At 47.4% G+C, this 25,228-nt stretch overlaps 1 protein-coding gene across 2 annotated transcripts in view; it reads right to left on the bottom strand.

The window, feature by feature from the left end:
- Positions 1-25,228, bottom strand: part of CYFIP2 (cytoplasmic FMR1 interacting protein 2) — a 135,738-nt gene that overhangs the window by 72,542 nt on the left and 37,968 nt on the right. For both annotated transcript variants that reach the window (XM_069592494.1, XM_069592495.1), the window contains exons 7-18: positions 24,316-24,412; positions 23,225-23,353; positions 20,850-20,954; positions 18,166-18,257; positions 16,261-16,378; positions 12,851-12,970; positions 12,223-12,348; positions 8,155-8,321; positions 7,240-7,387; positions 3,936-4,089; positions 2,286-2,442; positions 1,669-1,765 (exon numbers count right to left, since the gene is read on the bottom strand). In XM_069592494.1, the coding sequence (XP_069448595.1) occupies positions 1,669-1,765; positions 2,286-2,442; positions 3,936-4,089; positions 7,240-7,387; positions 8,155-8,321; positions 12,223-12,348; positions 12,851-12,970; positions 16,261-16,378; positions 18,166-18,257; positions 20,850-20,954; positions 23,225-23,353; positions 24,316-24,412 (1,510 nt within the window). The remainder of the gene's footprint in view (positions 1-1,668; positions 1,766-2,285; positions 2,443-3,935; positions 4,090-7,239; positions 7,388-8,154; positions 8,322-12,222; positions 12,349-12,850; positions 12,971-16,260; positions 16,379-18,165; positions 18,258-20,849; positions 20,955-23,224; positions 23,354-24,315; positions 24,413-25,228) is intronic.

The raw sequence follows: 25,228 nt of genomic DNA, 5'->3' as shown, positions 1-25,228 counted from the left end.
AGTTTGCGTACTGCTCAGAAGACAAAGAGGACAATTTGCATTGGGCTTCACCAAGGTTCTCAACTCCCACAGCAAATGAAAGATTCAGAAAGAAAGCAGCATCTCTACTAGCTTTTCTTTGAAATATGTAAACTTTCAAACTAATTTGGTAGTAATGCTTATCTTAAAATATTCACATCTGTCCTTTATAAATAAGAATATCTTTTATTTGTACCTGATTGTTGAAAATCTTATAATGACAATAGGTCTAATTCTATGTTTATATAAGTCCACATACTCAACTGGAGTGGAGACTCTCATTCCAATTTCCAGTTGACAAAACTGAGATATTTGGTAGTCCTTAGTGCTGCTGATCCCTTGTTTCTGCTCCTTGCTGGCCTGTGGTGGGACTGCACCTTCTCACTCCTCTTTGGAAGCAAGCATAACCAAGTGACTTGCTTTGACCAATGACATGCGTCACTTCCAGCTGGAAGCTTTAGGTATCAGAGGATAAATTCACCCTGACACATCTCCCTGCCATGGCAACTACTGAATATCCCAGATGGGTTCCAGATTAAAGACTCTGTGGAACAGAGCTCCTAGTCAACACATAAAAGAGAAACGAAACTTTGGTCTCAAACTACTAAGAATTTGTGTTCATTTGTTACTGCAGTGTATCCTAGCCTTTGCTGACCATTACAAAAATAAAGCCATTAAACGACAATTCAACAGCTTCACACGTGAGAAGATGGCTATTTCAGTCCCACCAGTACTAGAATGAAACTCTGTAAACTGTGTGATATTGGGGCAATGATACTCGAATACTCTAAACTAGATAATAGAACATACTTCTTTAAATCATTGTAAAGATTACCTAAAATGTCCATAAAGTACTTTGTACCTGGCAAATGGTATAAATACAACAATTGACAGGTAGAATTACTGTTTTTCTTTCTTTTTTTTGGCTGTGCCACATGGCATGTAGGATATTAGTTTTGTGACCAGGAATCAAACCCACACCCCCTGCAGCGAAAGAACATAGTCTTAACTACTAGACTACCAGGGAATTCTTGGTAGTATTACTGTTGTTGTTATAACCAATTAATCCAACTGTAAAGGACCTATTAGAAAATTAACTTTACCCAAGTAGTTCTATCTATCATTTGCTATTATTAAACATCTGAAAAAGAAAGACCATCCTCCGCTTCCACTAGGTCCTTTTTGATTATCACAATGTTCATAAAGATCAGTCTCCAAAGCAAGTCATTGATACTATGGTCTGAATGTTTGTGTCCCCCTAAATTCATGTGCTGAAATCTTAACCCCCAAATGTGATGGAATTAGGAGTGGTGAGGTCATGAGGATGGAACCTTCATGAATGGCATTAGTGCTCTTACAAAAGAGACCCCAGAGAGGTCCCTGGTCCTGGCCACCCGATGAGGATACAGTGAGAAGTCTGGGACCCAGAAGCGGGCCCTCCCTGACTCTGCTGCTACCCTGACCCAAGACTTCTAGCCTCCTGAACTGTGAGAAATACATTTCTGTAATTTTTAAGCCCCACAGTCAGTGGTATTTTGTTATCACAGCTCAAACAGACAGATACTCCACGTTGGGCCCGTGGTTAGAGATCTGAGAAGTCCAGACTCTCGGAGCATGACTGTGGGAACAAAAGGAAAAGCAGTCACTTGCCTCGGCTTCGATCTCATCGTACAGGAACTGCTTTTTAAACTTGGTCAGAGCGTAGTAGGCGCTGTCGTTGTACAGATCCAAAGGGTAGAGGACATACCTGAGGAAGGAAAAACAACGGCCAGTAGCTTACTAATGATTTCTCTAAAGGCAGGCAGACTTAAACTTGCTCAGGAAACATGCATGGTTGGGTGAACAGATTCAGCGGTAGGAGAAAGAGGTGCTTTCAGCATGCTATGATGTTTCCAGGCTCTACTTAGGAAATGACTTATTTTACAGTCTGCTCACAGAGATCAAAGTTCATGATACGAGGCCTGAAAAAATCGGTCTGGGACTGAAAGCAATTGGGCATCCATTAAGGACATCAGCGTCCCGATTTTTAGAGATGATCATTTTACCAACGCGGTTGGGATGAGGCTGACAAAGCCAGGGAAAGGCAGTCAGGCTGGTAGACTTCTGGGCCTTTCTGCAAGGCTGAGTCACATGTGGTGGTGACCTGACACTGGGTGGGACACACGCCTCATCTGGAAAGTTCTGGAAAGAACAGGGCTCTACGGCTAGCAAACTGCCCTCCACCAGCACCTTGGGAACCTCCTTGCTGGCCCAACCCTGCCTCTTACTCCATCATGGAAGGTTCTTTGGTTTCCAAGATATGGTCTGTTAGAATCCAGGGCATGGACATCTCGATGGGGAACTGGATTCGCCGGCCCATGGTCAACTCCAGGAAGAATTCTCTGAACCAGAGCTGGGAGAGGTCACAACACTGCTGCAGGGCTTCTAGAAGCATGAGGGAAAGAGCTTGGGTTATATGTCGGAAGCACCAGAAGATCTTAGTTCTGACTTAAAAAAAATATATATATCTTTTATTCTTCTTTCATTGTACTAGGTACAGAGCAGGTACTCAAGAATACGACTCCATTAGTAGACCTTGCTCTCCTGGACCTGAAGGCCAGCCTAACATCTATTGAGAAGAAAGTGTTTGGGGAATTCCTTGGTGGTCCAGTGGTGAGGATTTTGTACTTTCACTGTTGAGGGCATGGGTTCAATCCCTGGCTGGGGAACTAGAATCCCATAAACTGTGAGGTGTGGCCAAGAAAAAAAAAGAAGGCAGTGTTTGTTCACCCAGCAGTGTGGAGGCTGGGGGGTGGGCAGGATGGTTGAGATTTAGATGCCCCTACAATCTCCATCATGTCTTTACAAAGCCATCCTGAAAACACGACATCTAAGTGTCTGAGTGTCTTTGCTGTGTCAAGGCAGATCTACAGGTGTCTGCTTCCGGCTGGACTGCAGCCCCATGATCCCTGCTAGTGATAATTCTGGATTCCCTACTGCTCAGAGGCCTCAAAGTCCCTTCCTAGACTACTCTCTTGAGAGTCCCTTGGACTACAAGGAGATCAAACCAGTCAATCCAAAAGGAAATCAACCTTGAATATTCACTGGAAGGACTGATGCTGAAGCTGAAGCTCCAATACTTTGTCCACTTGATGCAAAAAAGTGACTCACTGGAAAAGATCCTGATGCAGGGAAAGATTGAAGGCAGGAGGAGAAAGGGGTGACGGAGGACAAGATGATTGGATGGCACCACCGACTCAATGGACATGATTTGAACAAACTGCAGGAGATAGTGAAGGACAGGGAAGGCTGGTGTGCTGCAGTTCATGGGGTCGTAATGAGTTGGACATGACTGAGTGACTAAACAACAGCAAAGACTGCTCTCTACCTAGATCATCCTTTTCAATACCAACAGACATGTCACCCTTTCAGGACCCTCAGATGCTACTCTCCCTTCCCCTCATCCCACCTGCACATGCATCCCACCCACTGGAGCGCTGGAGGGGGGAACACGGGATGGGGTGCAGCTTGGGAGCCCCCTTTGCTAGGAGCAGTGGGCACTAATCAGCTCAGAGGTGCTACTTAAAAGCAAAAAGCTGACCTGGTCCTTAGGTGCATCTGTGTGTCACCTGTTTGTGGTCCCCCTTTACCAAAGACTTCACAAAAAAATTGGCCACAAATGTCTCCTAAATTCAACTGACTCACAAGAGCTGGACTGAGCCTGGCCTTTCTCAGAGTCCACTGGAAAGTATGCCTTTTATCTTTGGTGGCAAAACGTGCCCCTTTGGGTTGATGATCGCATGTCTGCAACTTCTGGCCCGACAGCCTGAGCTGCTCCGGTTCCTGGGAGCCCTCCCCTCCCCACCCCACAGGCCGCTCACCGCTGTGCTGCTCCAGTTCCTGGGAGCCCTCCCCTCCCCACCCCACAGGCCGCTCACCGCTGATGTTGAGCAGGTGCGTGAAGAAGAAGGACTGCTTGTGGAAATCTTCGATGGCCAGGACGATGGGTCCATCCAGGCTGCTCCGCAGGGTCTTCTTGGAACCGCTTTTGTCCGCGATGAGCGATTCAAGCATGGTCCGCACCATGTACAGCTTGAAAAAGAAAGGAAGATGGGAAGGTCAGGGGCTGGCCCTCCATCCAGGGGAAAAGGTTGCTCTGTGTTGTATTTCTAGTCTTTTTTTTTTTTCCTGTGGATATCTGCCCTTAATAAGCACTGTCTTAAGGAAGCACCAGTTTAGGGTTGGAGAAGTAAACTTAGCATGTATAACCTTCAAGAAGGAGACGGGCCAGCCCTGAAGGAGGCTCTGTCTGGGGCCGGGGGCCTCCCGTGGTTTCCAGGTCTTTCAAGGCCCAGGTTCTTGCCTGCTCTGCTTGACCAGGGCGTGGGCATCAGAGGAGAACCTCATTCCACGTCACCCTGGAGTCACTCCCTGCTCTGCTGGACCGCCATGGTGGCACCAGGGGTAGAGCACTGGACTCACAGTCAAAAGCCGGAGGTTCAGGGCCACGCAGTGCCACTGACTTGCTGTGTGACCTTGGGCACAAAGTCCCACTCTGGGCCTCAGTTTTCTTATCTGCCAACATGAGGAGGTTGTACCAGATGCTTCCTCCAACCAGTCCCTTTCAGTTCTAACATTCGGAGGAACTGTGAAACGAGGTAGGTCAGAGCAAGCCCCCCACCACCTCAAGTTTCCAATCTTCATTACCGAGGGACAGCGGCGCTGTGCCCTCTGGGGGCGCCAGCAGCATGGCACGGCCGAAGTGCTGGGCGGAAAGCAGGTGAAGGTCAGTACTTACAGGAGGCCTACTAGACAATTAACTCCTGCTTACAGAGGGCCTTAAGTGCAAAGGGCGCAAGGGCTAATCTAGATCTTTCCACACCATGTGTCTTTGACTCTTAGGGCTGGAAGGGGCCGTGAGGAGCCAGGCTAGTCCATTCCTGCCGCCTCCTGGAGAAGTGCACCCAACCAACCCAGCCAGGCGGTGTTATACCAAGGATCGGCAGCCTCTTCGGCCCTGTGTGCCACCAGTGGGGTGAAACAAAGCCCGCGGGGACCACTGGCAGGCCTAAGACATAGATGGGAGAGAAGAGGAGGGAATGGGAGGGCAGGAGAGACAGGGAAGAGGGAGAGAGGAGAGAGAGAGAGAGAGAGAAAAGCAAGAGGTATTGTATACGGTGGGAAAGCCGCCACGACTGCTAGAGGCCACCTGCCGACCACCTCTGAGACACTCCAACCTCCCTCTGCCACCACGTCCATCCTCTGGTCTTCTCTAGCACCTCACCCACCGAGCACCTGGCCTGGGCTGGGCTGGGCAGCATGGCCACAGAGAGGAGTGGCACGCCACCCCTGGCACAGCACCCTCCTTTGTGGTAAAGGAACTACGGAGCTGCGGGTCATCAGATAGTCCACCCTCTGCAACCCTGTTGGTGGGCACGGCTGACCATCCCTAAGACTCGAGAGGCCCTGTTCTAATGATGGCCTTTGGAGTCCTCCAAGAAAAGATTCTTTAATCCCATCTGTGCAGATGCTGACCGATTGGTACCGGATTCTAACTATCTGAAATCCAAGAGGGGGAAACGCTTTCCCCGCCTACTTTTATTAAGCAGACCATTTAATTCACTGGAACAGTCACCTCCCAGCTCTGCTAGATGCCACATCTACTGTGCTCCCAGGGCGCTGACAGAGCCCCAGGGTGGGAGTCAGGAGACCTGGTTCTCGTCCCACCTCCACCTAGACTCACCTTGTGACTTGGACAAGTCACGTTCCCTCTCTGGACCTCAGTTTCCCCATCTGCAAAATGGGGAGAGGAACTAGTTTGGGACTAGCGTGTTTCTAAAGGCTATTCCAAGCTGAGCATCCAGGAGTCCCTCAGGTGTGTTCTCGCCACCCTACCAGAACCTGGGAGCATTGGTAAGGGCCTGTTGGTGACACTCCATCTCACATTACACAAGCATTCCTTTCTCCCTCCCTGTCCCCCATTGCTCTCTCATTCTCTGTCTCTTGGCCCCCTCTCTCCTCCTTTTCCATTCTCTCTTTTGCCTTGCCCAGAAGAAACACCCAGAAGCCCTGCTCAGCCCCTCCAGGCCATTCTGGACATTTACACAGAGCAGTTTGTAGAAGCTTCCTTGAGAAGTTTCACATCTCTCAAGCAGGCAAGATAAGTGCAAGGGGCCTGCTGGCTGAAGGAAGCTGCAACGATGGTGCTGCGATCCCAGCTCACCCTGGTCCCACCTCCCTGCCCCATCCCCGTACGCAGACACAGACACACACAGCGAAAAGGGTCGGGGTGGGCCTTAGATGGCTCATATCAGGTGATTCAAGGACTCGGGACTTTAGGGATAAGACATAAGGGTTGTGTGAAGCAAGAGCTCCCAGCCTGGGGCTTGTGGGCCCTGTAAAACTTTTAAAAGCTGTAATGGGTCCATTAGCCTTTTGCAGTACCTCAAAAAGCCTACCAGAAATTACTTATCCTTAAGTAGGTGGCAAGGATTTAACTGAGGTGCCGAGGTTCTTTACTTTTTCCCCCCCTAGATTACAACTACTTTGGATAAGCCACAGACAACCTCTTGTTCAAAAAGCTCTGGTTAGCAACTCTGAGTATCTCTGATCATTAGACTTTCTCTAAGGGGTCAAAGACTTTTAATTTGTGATTTTGGGTGTGTTCAGAGAATAACAAAAGGGATGTTTAGTCAGTAACATGATCTTATCCAAAGTTTTTATTTAACAGAGAAGATAACCAGAGCTCAGAAAGGTCAAGGCACTTGCCCAAGAACACACAGCAAGTCAGAGGCAGAAACTTCGAAATTTCTAAGCTAGGACGTCACTACAGGGGAAGGAAGAGCGGAGGTCAGGGTTCATTAAAAAGGGACAAGAGAGATGCATACAGGTTCCACGTGAAACACCTCTATACTTTGGAACCTGTACTTCACTGGGCTAGGAGAGCCAGTTTTGGTATTACCCCCTTTTGCCAGATTAGACAACTGAGGCACAAAGAGACAGGATAACGTGCCCGAGGTCACACAGGTTTGTAGGACTAGAATCCAGGTCTCCTGAATCTTATGCTAGTGGTCCTCCCTCTTACATCAAAACAACACAGAAAAAGACGAGAACAGCTGCTTGGCCCTGCCCCTTCTGCCTGAGGACTCCCGAGCCCACTGCCCCACAGTCCAGCCAGGATGACCTACCGTAGCCTGGCTGGCCTTTGAGTCAGCAGACTGGCCTGTGCCTGGAGCCGCTTACCTGTGTGCTGGAGGGACCCACGGCTCGCCGCGGCACCTTGATGTCAAATCCACCCTTGGGGTCCTTCTCCCCTTTCAAGCACGGGTCATTGGGGGGCTCACGGCCCCCCTCCCAGTCACAGATGGTTTTCCGAATCGCCTGTAGAACACTAGGGAAGGAATAACCAGGATTCAGACCATCAGAAGGAGGTGCTGCAAGCTTGGATCTAGAGTCCACAGCACCCAGGATCACGTGCCTTAGAGCTCCTGACGTGGCTGTGAACCATGCTCATCCCAGGGCCCCTCCCCCAGGGCCCCTCCCCCAGGGATTCTGGCTTCACAGACTCGGAGGTGCAGTCTGGAAGTCTGTATTTCACAAGCGCCCCAGCAATCCTGATGCCCACTGGCTATCTGAGAACTCGGCTCAGAGCCCATACAGTGGGAGAGAAGCTGAGTGAAGCAGGATGGCTATTCTTCTTTTTGCTTATAGAACAGTTTCATTAGTCCCATTTCATTCTCTGCATATGTAAAACTTTAATAATAGCTTATACGTGTTGCATACTCGCTCCAAGCTGTGGTGTGCTTAGGTTTATACATGAATTCTCTCACTGCATTATCTCGAAAGCCTATCAAGTAGGTATCGTTCTTACCCATGTTTTACAAATGAAGGAAACGGAGGTTCAGAGAAGGTAAGTAACTAAATTCACACAGCTATCCAGTGTGGATATGGGCTTCAAACTTAGAGATGGGGACATAAATTATCCCAAATGTCCAATCTCCTAAAAGAGCCTCCTAGAACTTGCTGGAACTCATTGGAAGGGTCCACGTGTTCAGACATGTCCCTGGAAGCTGACTGAGCCGGGAACATCCTCTGTGGCCTGGACCCAGCACCCCTGATTTTGGACATGGCCCTAAAAAAGGCCATCTGAAGACCCACCTGATGAGGACGTTCTTCTTCTTCCGTACTGCCTGCCTTAGGGGCTCGCGAAGGGTCACCTGGGCAAAGTCCTGCAGGGCCGCGTAGATGGTGTTCCTGATGGCCTGGTTGAAGACGCTCTCCATCCTGCCCATGAGCACCTGCAGGCCTTTGATCATGGCGATCACCTGGCCAGGCACAGATCAAGGTGAGCTCATTGGCCTCAGCACACCCGTCCACCCGGTACCCTCGGCACGTCTCAGGGAGGGTGCTGGCGGAGACTTCCAGAAGCACGAGGCCAGCCAGCAATGCTGAGAGTACCAGCTCACGGCTGGGAGGAAAAGTGTACCAGAACAGAAGTCAGCACTCTGCTCCCCTCTCAAGGAAGTCCTGCTACAGAGCGAAGACGTCAGCCACGCGGTGTGTGCTTCACCATCAGCGAATTTTTATCCTGGCACCGGCTCCCAGTCTCGCCGCTGACTACTGACAATCGGCAGCCAGCCTGTGGACCATGTTTTGAGCAGCACCCTGACTTTTGGAGGCCTCTCCACATACCATGTATCCACAGACAATATCAAATAGAACTCTTTCTTTTTTAACCATAACATTCCTCATGGAATTTCCACAACCTTTGCTTTTGAAATAATTTGGCCAATTGTTGCTTGAATCCATAAAGTAGAATTCCTGTAGAAATCTTGTGGGCAAAGTACTCTACCCTTCCAGATGCCTCCTCACTAGCCCCTTAACTCACTGATCTGTCTGCAGAGGTGGAGAGTCAGGTGACTGTAACACGTGTATCATCACTGTGACCTTGCTGCTCACTTGAGATCTGTCTGCCTGTGGGGCATGTCCTCCCCTCTGGGTGCCTGTCCTGTCCTTGCAATAATCATCCCTGTCCCAGCCCAAGGAAGAGATGTGGATATTTATGTAGCTGCTCTACCTGTTTCTCAGTGGGAAGTTTCATAGGATGGGGGAGGAACAGGAAGCTTGGCGTGGCCTTGAGTAAAACCACGTTCTCTAGACCAGCTTTACCAAACCTGAGCCTTCGGCCCCCACCAGCCTCAAGTGCGAACTTCTCGATTGGCTCCGAATTCAGAAGGGGAAAGCCGTGCCAAATGAGCCTCCTGACAACTGCCACACTCGCCACACCCATCCTGACGTATTTGATTCCCTCCCTCTGCACCAGACTGTAAGCACTGCAGAGGTGAGGCTCCGCAGACTGTGTAAGCCCCATCCCAGGGCTTGGGTCCCTAGTGGCCCTCAAGAGAGTTCTGTTGAAAACGTAATGAATACATGAATGAATGAGCTTTGATGCTAAGACTTTATCGTCCTTTAAAGTGTAAAGGAAGAAACAGAATATTTGCGGCAGGAGAAATGGTAAGAACAGAGCTCAGAAGGGAAGGAGTTACGCTAGAACCAACAGCAATGGTTTTGCTGAAGAGAACCTTATAGTGCAGAAATAATGAGAGAGAAGCTCTACAGCACTGTGAGGTCATGAAAGAATCTAGGCTTCTGACTGGCAATGAAACTAGAGAATAGAGACAGAGGAAGGACAAGATAATGAAGATGTTTCAGAATAATTCCAAACACAGAAGAGTATGCAGATATGTTAGACCCAAGGGAAAATCTTTGCAACTATGGGCTAGGCAGAGATTTCTTAGCTGGAACACAAAAAAATTACAAACCATGGAATGATAGGTAAGTTGGGATTTGCCAAAATTAAAGATAGTTGCTCTTTAAAAGGCAATCCTAAGAAAATGAAAATGCAAAGTCACCAATTAGAAAAAATATTTGCATTTTATATAAATTATATGTCTGACAAGGGGCTTGTATCCAGAATATATAAAAATTCTTTTTTTTGGATGCTTGAATATTGATACAATTTTAAATATATCATTTCTGGAAAACAAGATGCAACATACATTTTTTTCCTCTTTTTCATTTTGGCTCAGATATTTGGTTGCAATTTGGAAAACAGGCTCTGTTTTCCCGGAAATCATGGTGGATTAATAAGCTTTTCTGATACAGAAAATATAAACACTCCTATGTCTCAAAAATAAAAAGACAAATAACCCAAACGAAAATGGGCAAAAATCTGAACAAATAGTTCTCCAAGAAGCTATATAGATGGCCAATAAGCACATGGAAAGATGCTCAATATCATTAGTTATTAGGGATATGCAAATCACAACCACAATGAGACATGACTTCACACCAATTAGGATAGCTAAAATAAAAAAGACAGTAAGTGGGGCTCCCCTGGTAACTCAGTTGTAAAGAATCTGCCTGCCAGAGTAGGAGACACAGGTTTGATCCCTGGTCTGGGAAGATCCCATATACCGAGGAGCAACTAAGCCTGTGCCCCCAAACTATTGAGCCTGTGTTTGAGAGCCTAAGAGGTGCAACCACTGAGCCTATGAGCCGCAACTACTGAAGCCCTCCTGCCCCAGGGCCTGCGCGCCACAGCAAGAGAAGCCAATGCAAGGAGAAGTCTGTGCACCGCCACTAGCGCAGCCCTCACTTGCTGCAACTAGGGAAACTGCATCACTGCTGCAACTGCAGTGATGAAGCCACCAGGGAAGCCCAGCAGTTCTGGAGTACTTAGCCTGTCCCTTCTCCAGGGATCTTCCTGACCCAGGAATCAAACTGGGATCTTCTGCATTGCAGGTGATTCTTAACCACCTGAGCTACTAGGGAAGCCCTGATGAAGACTCAGCACAGCCAAAAATAAGTATATAAATAAAATTATAAAAAATTCTTTAAAAGTTCAGGTTCTTTGGTTCAAAGTACAAATTTATTTTTTAAAAAAGACAGTAAGTGATGACAAGGATATGACTTACATATCCAGGGATCAAACCCAATATAAATTACAACTCCTACATACTGCTGGTGAAAATGTAAAATGATCTAGCTGCTTTGGAAAACAGTTTGGCATTTTCTCAAAATTTTAAACAGAGAGTTACCGCATGATCCAGTAATTCTGCTGCTAGGTATAGATCCAAGAAAATGAAACATGTTTCAACACAAGTACTTGTACATGAATGTATGCATCAGCGTTATTCATAAGAGTCAAAAAGTTGAAACAACAAAAACACTAGCTGGCACTCACAACCCAGTATGACTGTGTCCTTTCACTCCCATAGACTATCTTTCAGTAATCAAACAAAAAACCAAATCATATAGTCTAAGGTAGGAAGTAAGAATCCTGTCTCCAGAAATTACTGTTGATGGTTTGGTATATATAAATACACACACTTACGTCCTTCCATTTTGAGCAAATGTGCAAAAGTATATTAATTTGAGCAGAAATGGCATCATTTTACCTGCTGCTCTTTAACCGTTTTTTTTTTAAACTTAACAATATTCTGTGTATATCTTGTCATATCAGTACATCCATTTTAGCCGCTGCATCATATTTAGTAATACACCTGCACCTTCATTTACTTTATCTGATCCACATTGTAGGACATTTCAGTTGTTTCACATATTACGGCATTATAAACAATACGGTGATAAATATGTGCATATGTATTGATTGGCACAGTTGGCTTATTTCTGAGATATACTCCCCAGAAGAACTTCTGGGCAAATGACACGCACGTTAAAAATCTGAATAGAGATGATCAGATTGTCCTCAGAGAAAGCCTGTAAAATGCATACTGGTCCCTCAAAGTATCTGAGGAGATCTATATCCCACTTTAAGCAGCAACGGACATCGCCAGTCTCCTAGATCTGTACCATCCTGACTGATCAGCACTCTGTATCTTAGTTTTAATCTGCAGCTCTCTGGCCTCTCATCAGTCTGGGCATTTCTCCTACCCCATTTGGCCATATGTCTGTCTCTTCTTTTGTTTCCAATGGAGTGACACTTTCTTTGGGATTTTTTAAGACCAGAATGAGTTTCTCACCATTTCTGAATAACAACCGGGGACAGAGATGAATCCGGGTGGGAGGAGGGGGTGAGCAGGTGCATGCACGTGGGGACCAGGGCTGCCACCCAGCCTGGCACCCCTCCTGGAAGCCCCAGGCCGACACTGAGCAGCAACCTAGCGAGTGGGGGACAAGGAGACACAGGGAGTCAGCACCCACCTCAACGAAGGCGAACTTCTCTTCACTGGTGTAGTTGTAGCGCGTGGCTCGCTCGTACTCCTCGGCCGTGCCCGGGCAGTCCTTGTTGCAGAACTTGTCCGTGGGGTGAACCAGCTTCCAGGAGTACTGGGGGGAGAGAGGAGAGACCCCATGTCCATCAGTGGGTGAGTGGATCAGCTAAACCGGGAGAGTCCACACAACAGAGCAGCGCTCAGTCAAGAAAGGAAATGAAGTATTTATCTGTGCTACAACGGATGGACCTTGATAACATGCAGTTGACACAAATAACCATGTATGATATCATTCTATTTATAGGAAACATACAAAAATAGGGAAATCTACAGAGACAGGAGACGGCTTAAGGCTGTAGAGACAGGGAACAGGGCGTGATTGTACCACGTGTGGGTTAGGTTGTTCTAAATTTGACTGCAGCTGCATAGCACTGGAAATACACTAAAAATTAATGGATTTATATTTTAAATTGGTGAATGGTGTGGTGTGTGAATTCTCTCTCAATAAACTTGTTTAAAAGTGTTAGAGAGAGGCAGGGGCAGACAGATTCCAAGAGACCAGAGGTCAGAGTGGAGAGGGCTGGGGAGGGGCAGACCCTCTTCCCTGGGACACCTACCACCTCCATGACATGGGCGCTCCACTTGGATAAGAGCTGCAGGCCCCGCAGGGCCAGGTCAAAGAGCTCGCGGTACTCCTCATCTGACTTCTGGCTGTCCAGCCCGGAGCCCGTCACCACCTGAGGAACATCGACCATCACCTTCATTGCCAACGAACCTGGCACTTTTCCACTGTATTTCACTGATCCCCCCAAGAACACTGTGAGGGAGGTGCTCTTATTATACCTCTTGACTGAAAAACTGAAGCTCAGACAAGTCCCTGGTTGGTCACATGGCATGCAAATGACGGAGGGTTCAAACTCAGGTGGTATGATGCCAGAGCCCCACTCACAATGACCCCGGTCAATTGCGGAGCAGTGGCTTTTCAGACTTTTGGGTCTGTGATTTACAGCAGGAAGTGTATACTATATACTGACTGAGGTATTCAATACAGCCATGAAATAACATTTTCCACAAAGAAACTCTGTGCTGAATACTTGAGACCTCCTCTGATTGCCCAGTGTTTCATACCAAAATCCTAATTAGAGATCACTTAGTTGACTTCACAACCAATTGCAAATGGCTCATTGACTGAAAAGCACTGGTGAAGACAAACGTCTATTTGAACAGGTAATACATCCCACAGTGAAATAGAATATGCACGTGTGCATGTGCGTATGCACAGACGTGTATACACGTGTGTGTACACATATACATATTGAGCCAGCCCTCATTATCTGTGGGTTCTGCATTTGTGAATTTCCCTGTTTACTAAAATTTATTTACAGCCTCAAGATCAGTCCTTGCAGTGCTTTCACAATCATCTGCAGATGTGTGCAGAGTCGCAAAAGCATCTGAATCACGTTCCCAGCTGAGGCTGAGCAACACAACTCTCTGCCCTCTTGTTTCAGCTCTCACCGTAAACAAGTGTCTTCTTCCTGATCTACTTAATGCCCCATTTTCCACTTTCTTATACTTTTTACTGGTGATTTCACTATTTAAAATGGCCCCTAAAAAATAAAATAAAATAAAATAAAATAAAATGGCCCCTAAACACAGTGCTGACTCTCTGTCTGTGCCTCTATAAAAAAGGAGGCTATGATGTGCTTTATGGAGAAAACATGTATTTTATTTTTTAAATATTTATTTATTTGTTTGGCTTCACCGGGTCTTGGTTGTGGCATGCACACTCTTAGTTGTGGTATGTGGGATCTAGTTCCCTGATCAGGGATTGAACTCAGGCCCCGTGCATTGAGAGTGCAGAGTCTTAGCCACTGTACCACCAGGGAAGTCCTGAAAAAGGTGTTTTAGATAAACTTTGTTCAGGCATGAATTATAGTGCTGTTGGATGATTTAATGTTAACAAATCAACAATATATATTACGTAAGGTGACTTTGAGAAGGAAATGGCAACCCACTCCAGTGTTCTTGCCTGGAGAATCCCAGGTACGATGGAGCCTGCTGGGCTGCCGTCTATGGGGTCACACAGAGTCGGACACGACTGAAGTGACTTAGCAGTAGCAGCAAGGTGACTTTAAACAGAAACGCATGTAAAACAAGGCTATATATGAAAAATCAGCTGATAGAAACACTGTGCCCAGAGGCTCACAGAAACCTAACCCTGTATTTTCTGGAGGAGAGATTACTTGCTAATTCAGTATTGATGGCCACTTTATAGAATGTAACTGTTGTGAATACCAAGAATGATCTGTATATATACATGGATAATGTGTATAATTTTAAAAATACCTCTGAGCCAGACTCATTCTTAGGTCATACCAAAACTGGATAAGAATTGAATGGGGTCCCTGGAACCTACTTCCCTGGTGGCTCAGATGATAAAGTGTCTGCAATGCGGGAGACCCAGGTTCAATCCCTGGGTTGGGAAGATCCCCTGAGGAAGGAAATGGCAATCCACTCCAGTACTATTGCCTGGAAAATCCCATGGACAGAGGAGCCTGGTAGGCTACAGTCCATGGGGTTGCAAAGAGTCGGCACGACTGAGAGACTTCACTTTCACTTTCCTGGCACTTAAATTATTCCCATAGCTTAGCTTATGCTCAATTCATTGGCATATATAGTTAAGAAAGCCAAAGGTTTGGGCTTGACCCTGATCCATGTCCACCAGGGGCCCTGCTAAGAATGTGGGCCGCTCATCTAATGACCGTACTGCTTGAATTTGCTCTCATTTCAGATGTGATCAGACATTTCCCTACTTTGGGTTTTGGAAAGAGTAATTACAGCTACTAGCCACATGGTGGAGGCAGTGAGCATAAATGGAGCAGTGCAAAGTCATCTTGGAGCTTCAAAAGGTAAAACAGGGATTAAAATCAGGAGACCCGTGCTTATTAAACCAACATATATATTCATTACAAGGTCTGCATAGAAAGAGCTCTAGAAGGCTATATGAAAGTGAAAGTGAAAGTTGCTCAGTCATGTCCACCTCTTTGCGACCCCATGGGCTATACAGTCCGTGGAATTCTCCAGGCCAGAATGCTGGAGTGGGTAGCCTTTCCCTTCTCCAGGGGATCTGCCCAATCCAAGGATTGAAGCCAGGTCTCTCACATTGCAGGTGGATTCTTTACCAGCTGAGCCACAAGGGAAGCCCAAGAATACTGCAGTGTGTAGCCTATCCCTTCTCCAGAGGATCTTCCTGACCTAGGAATCGAACAGTGGTCTTCTGCATTGTGGGAGGATTCTTTACCAACTGAGCTATCAGGGAAGCCACAAACGATAATATATATATACATACCTCCAAATATTAATAATAGTGGGCTCTGGATGGTAGAATTTTACATGACTGATTTTCCCTTCTTTTGTCTATCTGTATTTTATCTGAGGTTTTACACTAATTGTGTTTCCCTATTTAAAAAAAGAAGAAAAGGAAAATCCAGTGCCAATAAAAATGTAATTAGAGCAACCACAGGAGATTTTTATGACCTTCTTCTGTTCCTAATTGTATTTTCTGGTTTATTAAAATGATTTTTATAATTGTTTAAAAATATTTAGATGGTGCTATGAGCATGATTGTACAGAACTTTGTTTCTCTTGCCACCCAGGGTGGAGATGTTTAGATCATGTATCGACTAACAATTACTGGGCTGTTGCTACCTGCTAGGTGCAATGCATTTTCCATACATCATAGTGTTTAATCCTCTCAATGAACCTTTTCTGGTTACTATTAGCTCCATTTTGCAGATGAGGAAACTGAGGCTAAGGGATGCTGAATAACTTGTGAAGGTCAGAAGCACAACCAGAATCAATCCCAGCTCTGTCTGGCTCTTGGCCATTCTGCCCTCCTGCATCCAAATGTATTCCCTCACTCATCCACTCCTCAGGATCCCTAGGATCACTTCTTTTCTGGAGGTCCTCGCCTCTTCTCACCCTAGTCCCACATGGGCCTCCATCCCACCAGCCAGAGCAAGCTCACCTCACTGTTGCTGTAGCGAGCGAGTTCCGAGATGAAGCGGATATGGTCATCGCGGATCTGAACCATCTGCTCGCAGATATTGTACTGGGGGCTGATGCTGCTCTGGGTGCACGTCCACCTGGGCAGAAAATCAGGGTGTCAAAGTGGGTCCTGGCCCTGGGAGGGGCAGGATCCTTCCATCCACTAGTTAGTCTTGTTGCTCAGCTAACGTGACTGGCTCCACTGGGAACACCCAAGAGGTGTCCTACCCACTAGCAACAGTGCCTGCTAAATTCCACCGTAGGCACTGCAGGCTGCATGGAAAAGCCTTTCCTTCTCCTCCCTGGGGCTGGCCTCTTCTAAGGCCCAGTCCCACACTTTCCCAGGTAACGGGTGTCCACAGTACTTACCAGTCACATGAGCAGGGAGGGACTTGCAGCCTCTCTAGGGCTACAAAGGGCTGGAATCCAAGCTAAGAAAAAGCAAGGTGGGTGACCTCCCAGATCTGTCAGCTGACCCTGGCAGCACTTTGTCCTGTGGCTGAAGCTGCCATTGACAAAGGCCTTTGGGCGGGACCAGAAAAACCTAACGGGGTTATGTCTGTTTTGCAACAGTGAGCCGGGAACAGGGAAGCTCTTCACCGAGAGAAAGCCACAGCCATCCTGAGAGGCACTGCTCTCTCTTGCCCTCATCTTCTCCCTCTTTCTCTCTTCTTTCTCCTCAACACTTCCCTCAATTTTTGAAAAAGAGATCTTTGAGAAAACATCTTAAATTGGGGAAGAAATGAATGAATGAGAGTCTGCATTCTCCTTTGCCAATAGAACAAAAGACAACCCCCGTCACTGTCTTCTGCCATCCGGCGCCGGGTGACCCAGTGGACAGACTAAGCATGCGCACCAAGCAAGGCAGATACACGTTTAGGGAGAATTCACTATTTCAGAAGGAGCTCTGAAGGGGCGCTCCAGAGAATACTGAGAATGCTGACACTTCCTCATGCCTATACTTCGACACAACCTTTACCCTGAGTTCCCTGTGCGGGTTGGGGACACATCACTCAAGCCCCTGCCCCCCACCCTGAGCACATCACCACTCCAACCACCTTCAGGTGGCTAAGAATTCACAAGGAAATAAGTCCAGCATTCAGGACTCCATGCTTTTCCTGGAAGACCTCCTCACATACCAGCAGCCACTGGGTTACGAAGCTCTCCCTGGTGAGAGTCATCTGCAGTGGCTCAAAGCTGGTGGAGTTCAAGGACTCTGCATTTATGTATTTTTAAGGCTTTAATACCCTCATCCCTGATGAAAACATGGTTTGTCCCTTTCTGTTGGAAATGTAGGCAGAAGAAACCTCCTTAACAAGACCAGAGATCAAAGGGGTAGCCAAGCCTGTAGCCCATTGTTCCCCAAACTTCCATGAGGTGCTGACACCCCGGATCTTAGCACAGATGACCTAGAGGGTGGTTTCTAAAACAACCTTGGAGGAGGCCATTGACCCACTTCACACCTGGAACCGTTGGTACCATACCCTGCACGGCATACTTACTGCACGGACACAAGACCTGAGGAGAGAACCAGCGGGATGAAGAACAAGGCCACCTCGCTCCATCTGACCACTGAGGGCCAGCACTCCTCCCCCTGCCTGGGGGCAGGAGGACTCCTGCTGTCCCCCTGCAGGTGGCATGGGCCACCACAGGGACAGAGAAGGGGCGGGGCTGTGCTCTGAGCGCTTCTGAACCCTGGCAGCAAAGGGCGAGTGCAAAAGGGCTCAGATCACCATCCGCTGCTCCCCTCTGTCAGGAGCCAGTGATGGACAGACTCCACCTGCCCAGGGTCTGGGGAGAGGGGAGGGGCTGAAATGGCCCCTCGGCCCCCTGCCCGGGCTGGGCGTCCTTGCGGGAGCCGAGAGACATTACGGCAGGCACTCACTTGGACTTGTTCTCTTCATAGTGAGCACTGGTCTTAATGTATCTGGCCAGCTCTATCTGCATGTCGCCGAAAAGGGGCACCACCTGCAGCTGCTGCAAAGGAAGCAAACACAGCTTGTGAGACACGGAGGGAGGGACCGGCATTGCCTTCCACTGGGAGAGCCAGGCCTCCCTGTGTGCCTCCGGGCTGACCCCTAGTTCTGACTCCGATGTTGTTACCATGTGACTCGGGAACCACAAAGAGCCTTAACCAGCCTAGTCCTCCTCTGCCTCCAACCATTTCTATGTTCCAGCATCTGAGCCCAGAGAGGCAAAGAGACTTGTCCAAGGTTACCCAGCAGGCAGAACAGATGAAGAACGAGAATCAGATGGCCTGCCTCCCAGGGCAGGGTCTTCTCTGCTCTAATTTCCCTTGGATTAAAGGCGCCTCGCTGTTTCAAACTCTGGACTAGATGTGAGTGCCTGGATTCCACTGGCTGGGAGTGACCTTCTTGAGAAACTCCACAAGGTGAATTGAAACCTTGAACACCCAACACTAGAGGGCAGACAACTCCCATCCGAAGAGGAGGACTAATGGTGGGGAGGCTGGTATTCACTGTCTGCTTCTGATTCATGAGGCACTGCAGTGCTCAGTCCTTCAAAAGCAGAGACTTTTAGGGCAGTGAAACTATTCTGTATGATACCACAATGGTAGATACAGGGGCTTCCCTGGTGGCTCAGCAGTAAAGAAAGCGCCTGCCAATGCAGGAGACACAGGAGACCTGGGTTCCATCCCTGGGTGGGGAAGATCCCCTGGAGGAGGGCATGGCAACCCACTCCAGTACTCCTGCCTGGAGAATCCCAGGGATAGTGGAGCCTGGTGGGCTATAGTCCACTGAGTCACACACCTTAGCAACAAAGTACAACAACAATGGTAGATATAGTCATTATACATTTGTTAAAACTTACAGAATGCACACTGCCATGAGTTATCCCTACTGCACACCATGGGATCTGGGTGATAATGATGTGTTAACAGTGCAGATTTATGGACTAAAACAGATGTCCCTCTCTGCTGGTGAGTTGTGATAATGGGGGAGGTTGGGTATGAGTAGGAATAGGAGTTACATGGGAAATATCTGTTCATTCTACTCAATTTTGCTATGAGCCTAAAACTGCTCTAAAAAATAGTCTATTAAGCAAAACAGAAAGCAGTTATCTCACTCCATAGAATAGCTGAGTGAGATCAGTACTACTATTATTCCCATTTAACAAGATGGACAAATTGAAGCTTTGACAACTCAGCTAGAGTGTTTTTTTTTTTTTTTTTTCACAAAGTCAGACCACCTAGAAGCCAAGGGGCCAGGATTATAACCCAGGGGTCTGACACCTATGTTGCTCATTGAATCCTCAAGGGAACCCCATAAAGTAGACACCTTTAGCATTCCTATTTTCCAGGTTAGAGAACTCAGTTTCAGAGAAGCTCTGTGACTTTCCCAACATCACCCAGTTATGTCATGGAAGAGAGAGACTAAAACCCAGGTCTGTGTGAGGTGAGACTATGGTCTTCAATTCCACCCCCAACTCATTTATGTGGATTTAAGGCAGGGGTGGACTTTGCCAGTTCCCCCCAGATAAGCCCAGTTTTCATTTTGGGCAGTCCTAGAGAAAAGTGAAAGTTTTAGCTTCAAAAAGAAGCCAAGCCAAACCTTAGGATGCTTTTGGTGACTTGTGCATGTATGCTAAGTCACTTAGTCATGTCTGACTCTTTGTGACCCCATGGACTGTAGCTCACCAGGCTCCTCTGTCCATGGGATTCTCCAGGCAGCAATACTGGAGTGGGTTGCTATGCCCTCCTTCAGGGGATCTTCCCTGTCCAGGGATCAAACCAGCGTCTTTTATGTCTCCTGCATTGGCAGGCAAGTTCTTTACCACTAACACCATCTGGGAAGCCCCTTGGGTGACTTACTTCCCTACTAACCTCCAAGAGTCAGTGAGACCCAGGCCCAGACACATCTTCAAAGGGATACACTTTTAATTTAAGCTTGGTTTTCCCATGTCTGATCTCAGAGGCTCTACTCCACACCTGAAGTGCCTGATGCTAGGACACACTGACAATATGGAACTGACTTCCAAAGTAGAAAATCCCTTTGCAAAAACCTCAAAGGCAAACCTCAAGGTTTGTTGTTAAAAGATTTGGGGCCACAAGATGAAATCTCTGAGGCACTTGAATGGACTGAGAGCAGGCTGGACCCTATGAGGCATTCTGGAGGCAGGGAGCGGAGTAGGCCTCTGGTGGGCCAGGAGAGTCTGTGAGCCTGTGAATGTGAATCAATGTAACGTCCACTCTCTAATCCTCCTGCAACTGCGAGCTCTGATTTATACTGAAAATTAAAGCAGGCTCTGTCTTCTGGGACACACCTCTTTCTTTAGATGGCAAGGGGTTTCAGGAAAGGGTAAAAGCAGTGTGTGGAAAGCATTGCAAGGCCTTCTGGCTGTGTCCTGAGACTGAGGCACACACCTTCAATAGCGTGGATTCCGGTACCCAAGGCAGCTAGGGCCCCTGTCTCTATCCTCCTCCTCCTCTTGGGATCCTTAGAGTCACCGTTCAATCAATAAGCACCACTCTTTGCTGCCTAATTTCATTCCTCTCCCCAGAGAGACCGCCCCCTGGCCCACTGCCCAGCCCCAGCCCCAGTTGCTGACCTTAAAGAACTTATCAATTTTGCTGAGGTTGATTCTCTTCTTGGCATCCAATTTGTAAATGTTACTGACATTCCCATCCATCAGGTACAGACCAAAACCCATTACCTAGCATGAGAAGAGGCAGAGACATAAGCCAGTCACATCTATTGGAAATGTTTCAAAAAACCAAAGTAAAAGCAGATGTAGGCATGTGCACACCCACATCCCCTGTAGTGACATACTCTATTAAAAAAACCCATGTGTGGTCACAAAGAAGGACACGTAGAACTAATCTCAATAAGAAATTTGATTTCTGTGAAGACATGCAGAGGACTCTCGTTTATTATTGTGGTGGCCACTTCTTGAGTCCTCCCCATGGGCCAGAGTCTGTGCTTAGGGATTTAGAAGACATTATCCTTAATTCTCACCATCTTATGAGTCAAGTTCTATATGATAACTTTATTCTACAGATGAGGAGCTGGAGACACAGAGAGGTTAGACACAGCTGCAGAGATAGGATCTGAAGCGGGGTCTAGCAACGTGTATGTACTTAGATCCTCGAGAAAGACTTGAGTGGTGCTGCTGTTGCATCCCCAGGCCCTGGCAAACACAGCGGCCACTTGATGCATACTCACTAGATGGTAAATGAATGTGAAACTATTCACCCCTTTCCCCAAGGAAACTACAACAAAGATTCCCAACGAATCTCACTGCTGACTTCATTAACGAAAAGTACACATTTTTGCTGACAGTGCCCTATAGGCAGGTTGACAGGCTGATTCTAAACATTCCAGTCCATATAATATTGGGTTGGCCAAAAAGTTCATTTGGGTTTTTCCTTACAATGTAACGGAAAAACTAGCATGAACACTTTGGCCAACCCAATAGTTTCCTGCATGCTGGCTTACTTTGCTCCTTTTGTCAAATGTACAGCAAGCCCGAGGGAGCCTGAACAACTAGGCTGAAAGCAGCTTCCTCAGCTCGCAGTTGCTATGTGACGGGGGATTAGTCATGCCTGACACCTAAGGGACTGGGCTAGAGGATGGGTACTCATGGTTCTGCAAGGGGTGTGCCAGACTTTTCCATTTAAGGTGAAAGGCGCCCCCTGCTGGCATCTGAGTTTACTAACACACTGTAGAGAGCTTGGAAACTGCAAAACTCCAAGAGGCCAGGTTGAGAATTGAGAGGGAGAAGGCTGAGAAGCCGAGAAGTGGGAGGAATAAAAGCAGGCAAGAGAAATGAAGAGCCTGAGAATCTGATAGCAGCATGGAAGGATGCTTGGTGAAGTGGGGTTTAGTAACCTAGTTTGTGGAAGCAACAATTCTGGGCAGAGCTGTGGTAATTGCCTGGACATAGCACTGGTGTGAGAGAGGCTGCTGAACTCTGGGTGACTTCTCTGAATTTCTGACTGTGCAGAGGAAACCAGAGTGAATGAGTCAGAAAGCCACACTCTCTTGCAACCTTCCTCGAGATGCTACGGAAATGTAAAGAAGGGAACACCAACAGGGTTGGTATTCTTGAAATAAGAGGCGACATGGAGAGGAAGAAAAAGTCAAATCACCAGAGGAACTCTGAAAGGGATGAAAGAAACAAAAGAGGTGATGCAGTGTGTATAAAGAATATGGAGAACATTATTCATTCCAGTGCCTTTGTTTTCAGAGAGAAGTTAGGAGTAATCTAAGCAGCTAAGGATAGAATAATGGCTAAAGAAATGGAACCTCATCCATACAACATTATTTAAGGGCTGCATGTTATTCCAAATGTACTTAATGAAATGGGATTAAATAATGCACATACATAATTTATGTAAACTGCATATGTTGAAAATACATCAGCACAGAAAAAAGAGAAAGATATACATCAAAATGGTAAAAGTGTTATCTCTGTGTGGAAAGATTATAAGACATTCGATTTTTTAATGCTTTTCTTTTCAGAATTTCTACAATGATAAACATCACTTGATAATTTAAAAATGAAACATGTAAACTGATGAAACAAACATGACCGTTTTGGCAAAATATAGTAAAAGCTATAAGATTTTGCCTTCCCCTTCGGTTGGCAATTTTCCTCTAGGATGTCTGACTTAACAAGAGTATGGCCACAAAGTGCCACAGAGTTTCAATGCACTTTAGCAAACAAATACCAAATGATAGGGGATTTGTTAAATGACAATGTCCCCATATAATGAAATACTAGGTAACCATTAAAAGTCACATTGTAGACATAGCCTTAATGCTCTCTAGAAAGGTACACAACATATCATAGGGAAAAAATTGGTTACAAAACATTCTGTATAGTAAGATCTGCCCTCATGCTTAAGAAAGAAGAAAGAAATAACTTTTTAAAATGATTTTAAATAAGAAGGAGGTGAGAGGGTATAACTGAGGGAGCTGTACCTTGAGGAGCATGTGCTTCTCACTGGGGGTCAGATACATCTTGTTCTCGTAGTAATCCACGCAGATGTTGACAATGTCAGCCAGCAGCTCCTCATAGCCTGGGATCACTTCCAGTTGCTGGTGGAGACACTAAACAGCAGCACCCCCTCTGGTTAGCCGCTGTCCTGCATCCTCCTCACCTACAGCACCCAGGATGGCTCACTGCTGGGCCCTGGGGCAGTGCATGGCCTTGCTGACCACACCAGGTGGCAGGCAGCCTGCAACCTCTCCTCAGTGTCTACAGCGGTTGGTCAGAATTGCCACACATCACCGAGGGCAGGGGCTTGCCCCTTAGGGGCCTCCACTGTACTTCCTGGCAGTTCTCTGGCTGAACTAAAAGCAGTTCAGCTTTATAGCAATCGGCCTGTGATCATCTCAGCTTAGTTTTGAGGGTGTGTGTGGACTGAGCCCCAAATGTCTCCAAGGATGATAGTGGGAAGACCCAGCTCAGTGGAGGAGAAATGGGCCAGCAGGCATCTCCCAGTATAGGACTCGGCAGTACAAAGACATTTCCTGTACAAGAAGACCTGAGGTCTCCATCCCAGGCCCCTTCTCTCCAAAGGGACACACCGCTGAGTGGGAATATCCTGGGAAAGCCATGGCAGTAACTAAAACCACATCTTCTTATGTCCTTGTCTGTTAAGCTCTACATGCTATAGTATCTCATTTATTTCTCACTGCAATCCTAAACAGCCCCATTTTACAGATGAGGAAACTCAGGCTGAGACCTTGCCCAAGGCCTCACAGTAGGGCAATGGAGGGTCCAAGATGAGAAAACAAGGCAGTCTAACTCCAGAACCCAAGCTCTCAACCTATACCAACCTATACCAGGGCAGAACACTGGCTAGAAGATTTTCTAAGGACAAACTGCAGAGGGTGAAGGGGCCGTCTGTGGCTGGGAAGGGACACTTAAATCTGCAGCTTAAAGCATGAGTAGAGCAGAGGGGATGAATGATCTGGACGGAGCTCCTCTGCCTGTGGGTCCCCCAACCTCCAGGCCCCAGCTTGCGTCCCAGGACACCAGGTCAGGACTGACATAGGTTTGCCATCACCTGGGTGATCCTGTTGTGGTTGGCCAGGAACATGGACAGGTTCTGCGACTCCTGGATGGACTGGGGGTCAGCCATCTTCCTCAGGAACTGCGCTGCCCTGGACAGGGTGGTGTAGAGAGGGATGCTCATGAATAGCTGGCCTAAGCCGGGCCTCAGCTCCCACCTAACCCAGCCAGGCCCCACTCCCAGCTAACCCAGGTACACTGTCCCCAAAGTTGCAGAGCTCTGAATGGCACAAGTGACTCTAACATCGAAGGAGAGCCTGTTCTGAAGTCATCTCACTTGGAGCTGTTTGCATCCCTGTAATAAGAGTACCTGAAATTAAGAAGCAAGAATGCATTGAAGTTCAAAGACTAGGCAAGTTTAAGGGTAGCTAGCATCCCATCAACCAGCCCAAGGCGGTAGGACCTAGCGAAATGGGCATCCTGAGCCTCGCAGTGACCTCCAGCAAAACTACACGGTAGGTCATGGGGAAGAATCACAGGCAGCAGAATGTTCTGTTTTTGTTGGGTATTATGTTGTTTATAGGAGAACCTCAATGTTTCTAAACATTGTAGGGAAAGCAAGAGTCTACTTAACCTGATGGGACTGAGGCGATGATGGGTGTGGGGAACACAGCAGACCTTGAAGGGAGGAAACCACTGCCCTGGGACTTCTCCAGCCTGACCAGGAGGTGGAGTTGGTGCAGCCCGTGTCACCAGGGACCGTGGAACACGGACAAGACACAGCAAGGTCCCAGCCAGTCCCCAGAGCATGTCAGCTGTGACCGGGATAGCAGGAGTTGGCCAGATATGGGGAGAGGTTGGGGGAAGACACTGTACCACGAGCTGCCTATGGAATCTCTGAAATTGCCATTTCTGAATGGGGCTCTGTCTTCTGGATACTGACAGGTTTCAGTTCACTCAGGAGGATA

Source organism: Ovis canadensis, chromosome 5, assembly GCF_042477335.2.
Source record: "Ovis canadensis isolate MfBH-ARS-UI-01 breed Bighorn chromosome 5, ARS-UI_OviCan_v2, whole genome shotgun sequence".
Lineage (NCBI taxonomy): Eukaryota > Metazoa > Chordata > Mammalia > Artiodactyla > Bovidae > Ovis > Ovis canadensis.
Note: the sequence above shows the minus strand (reverse complement) of the source record. Positions and strands in the feature narration are given on the sequence as shown.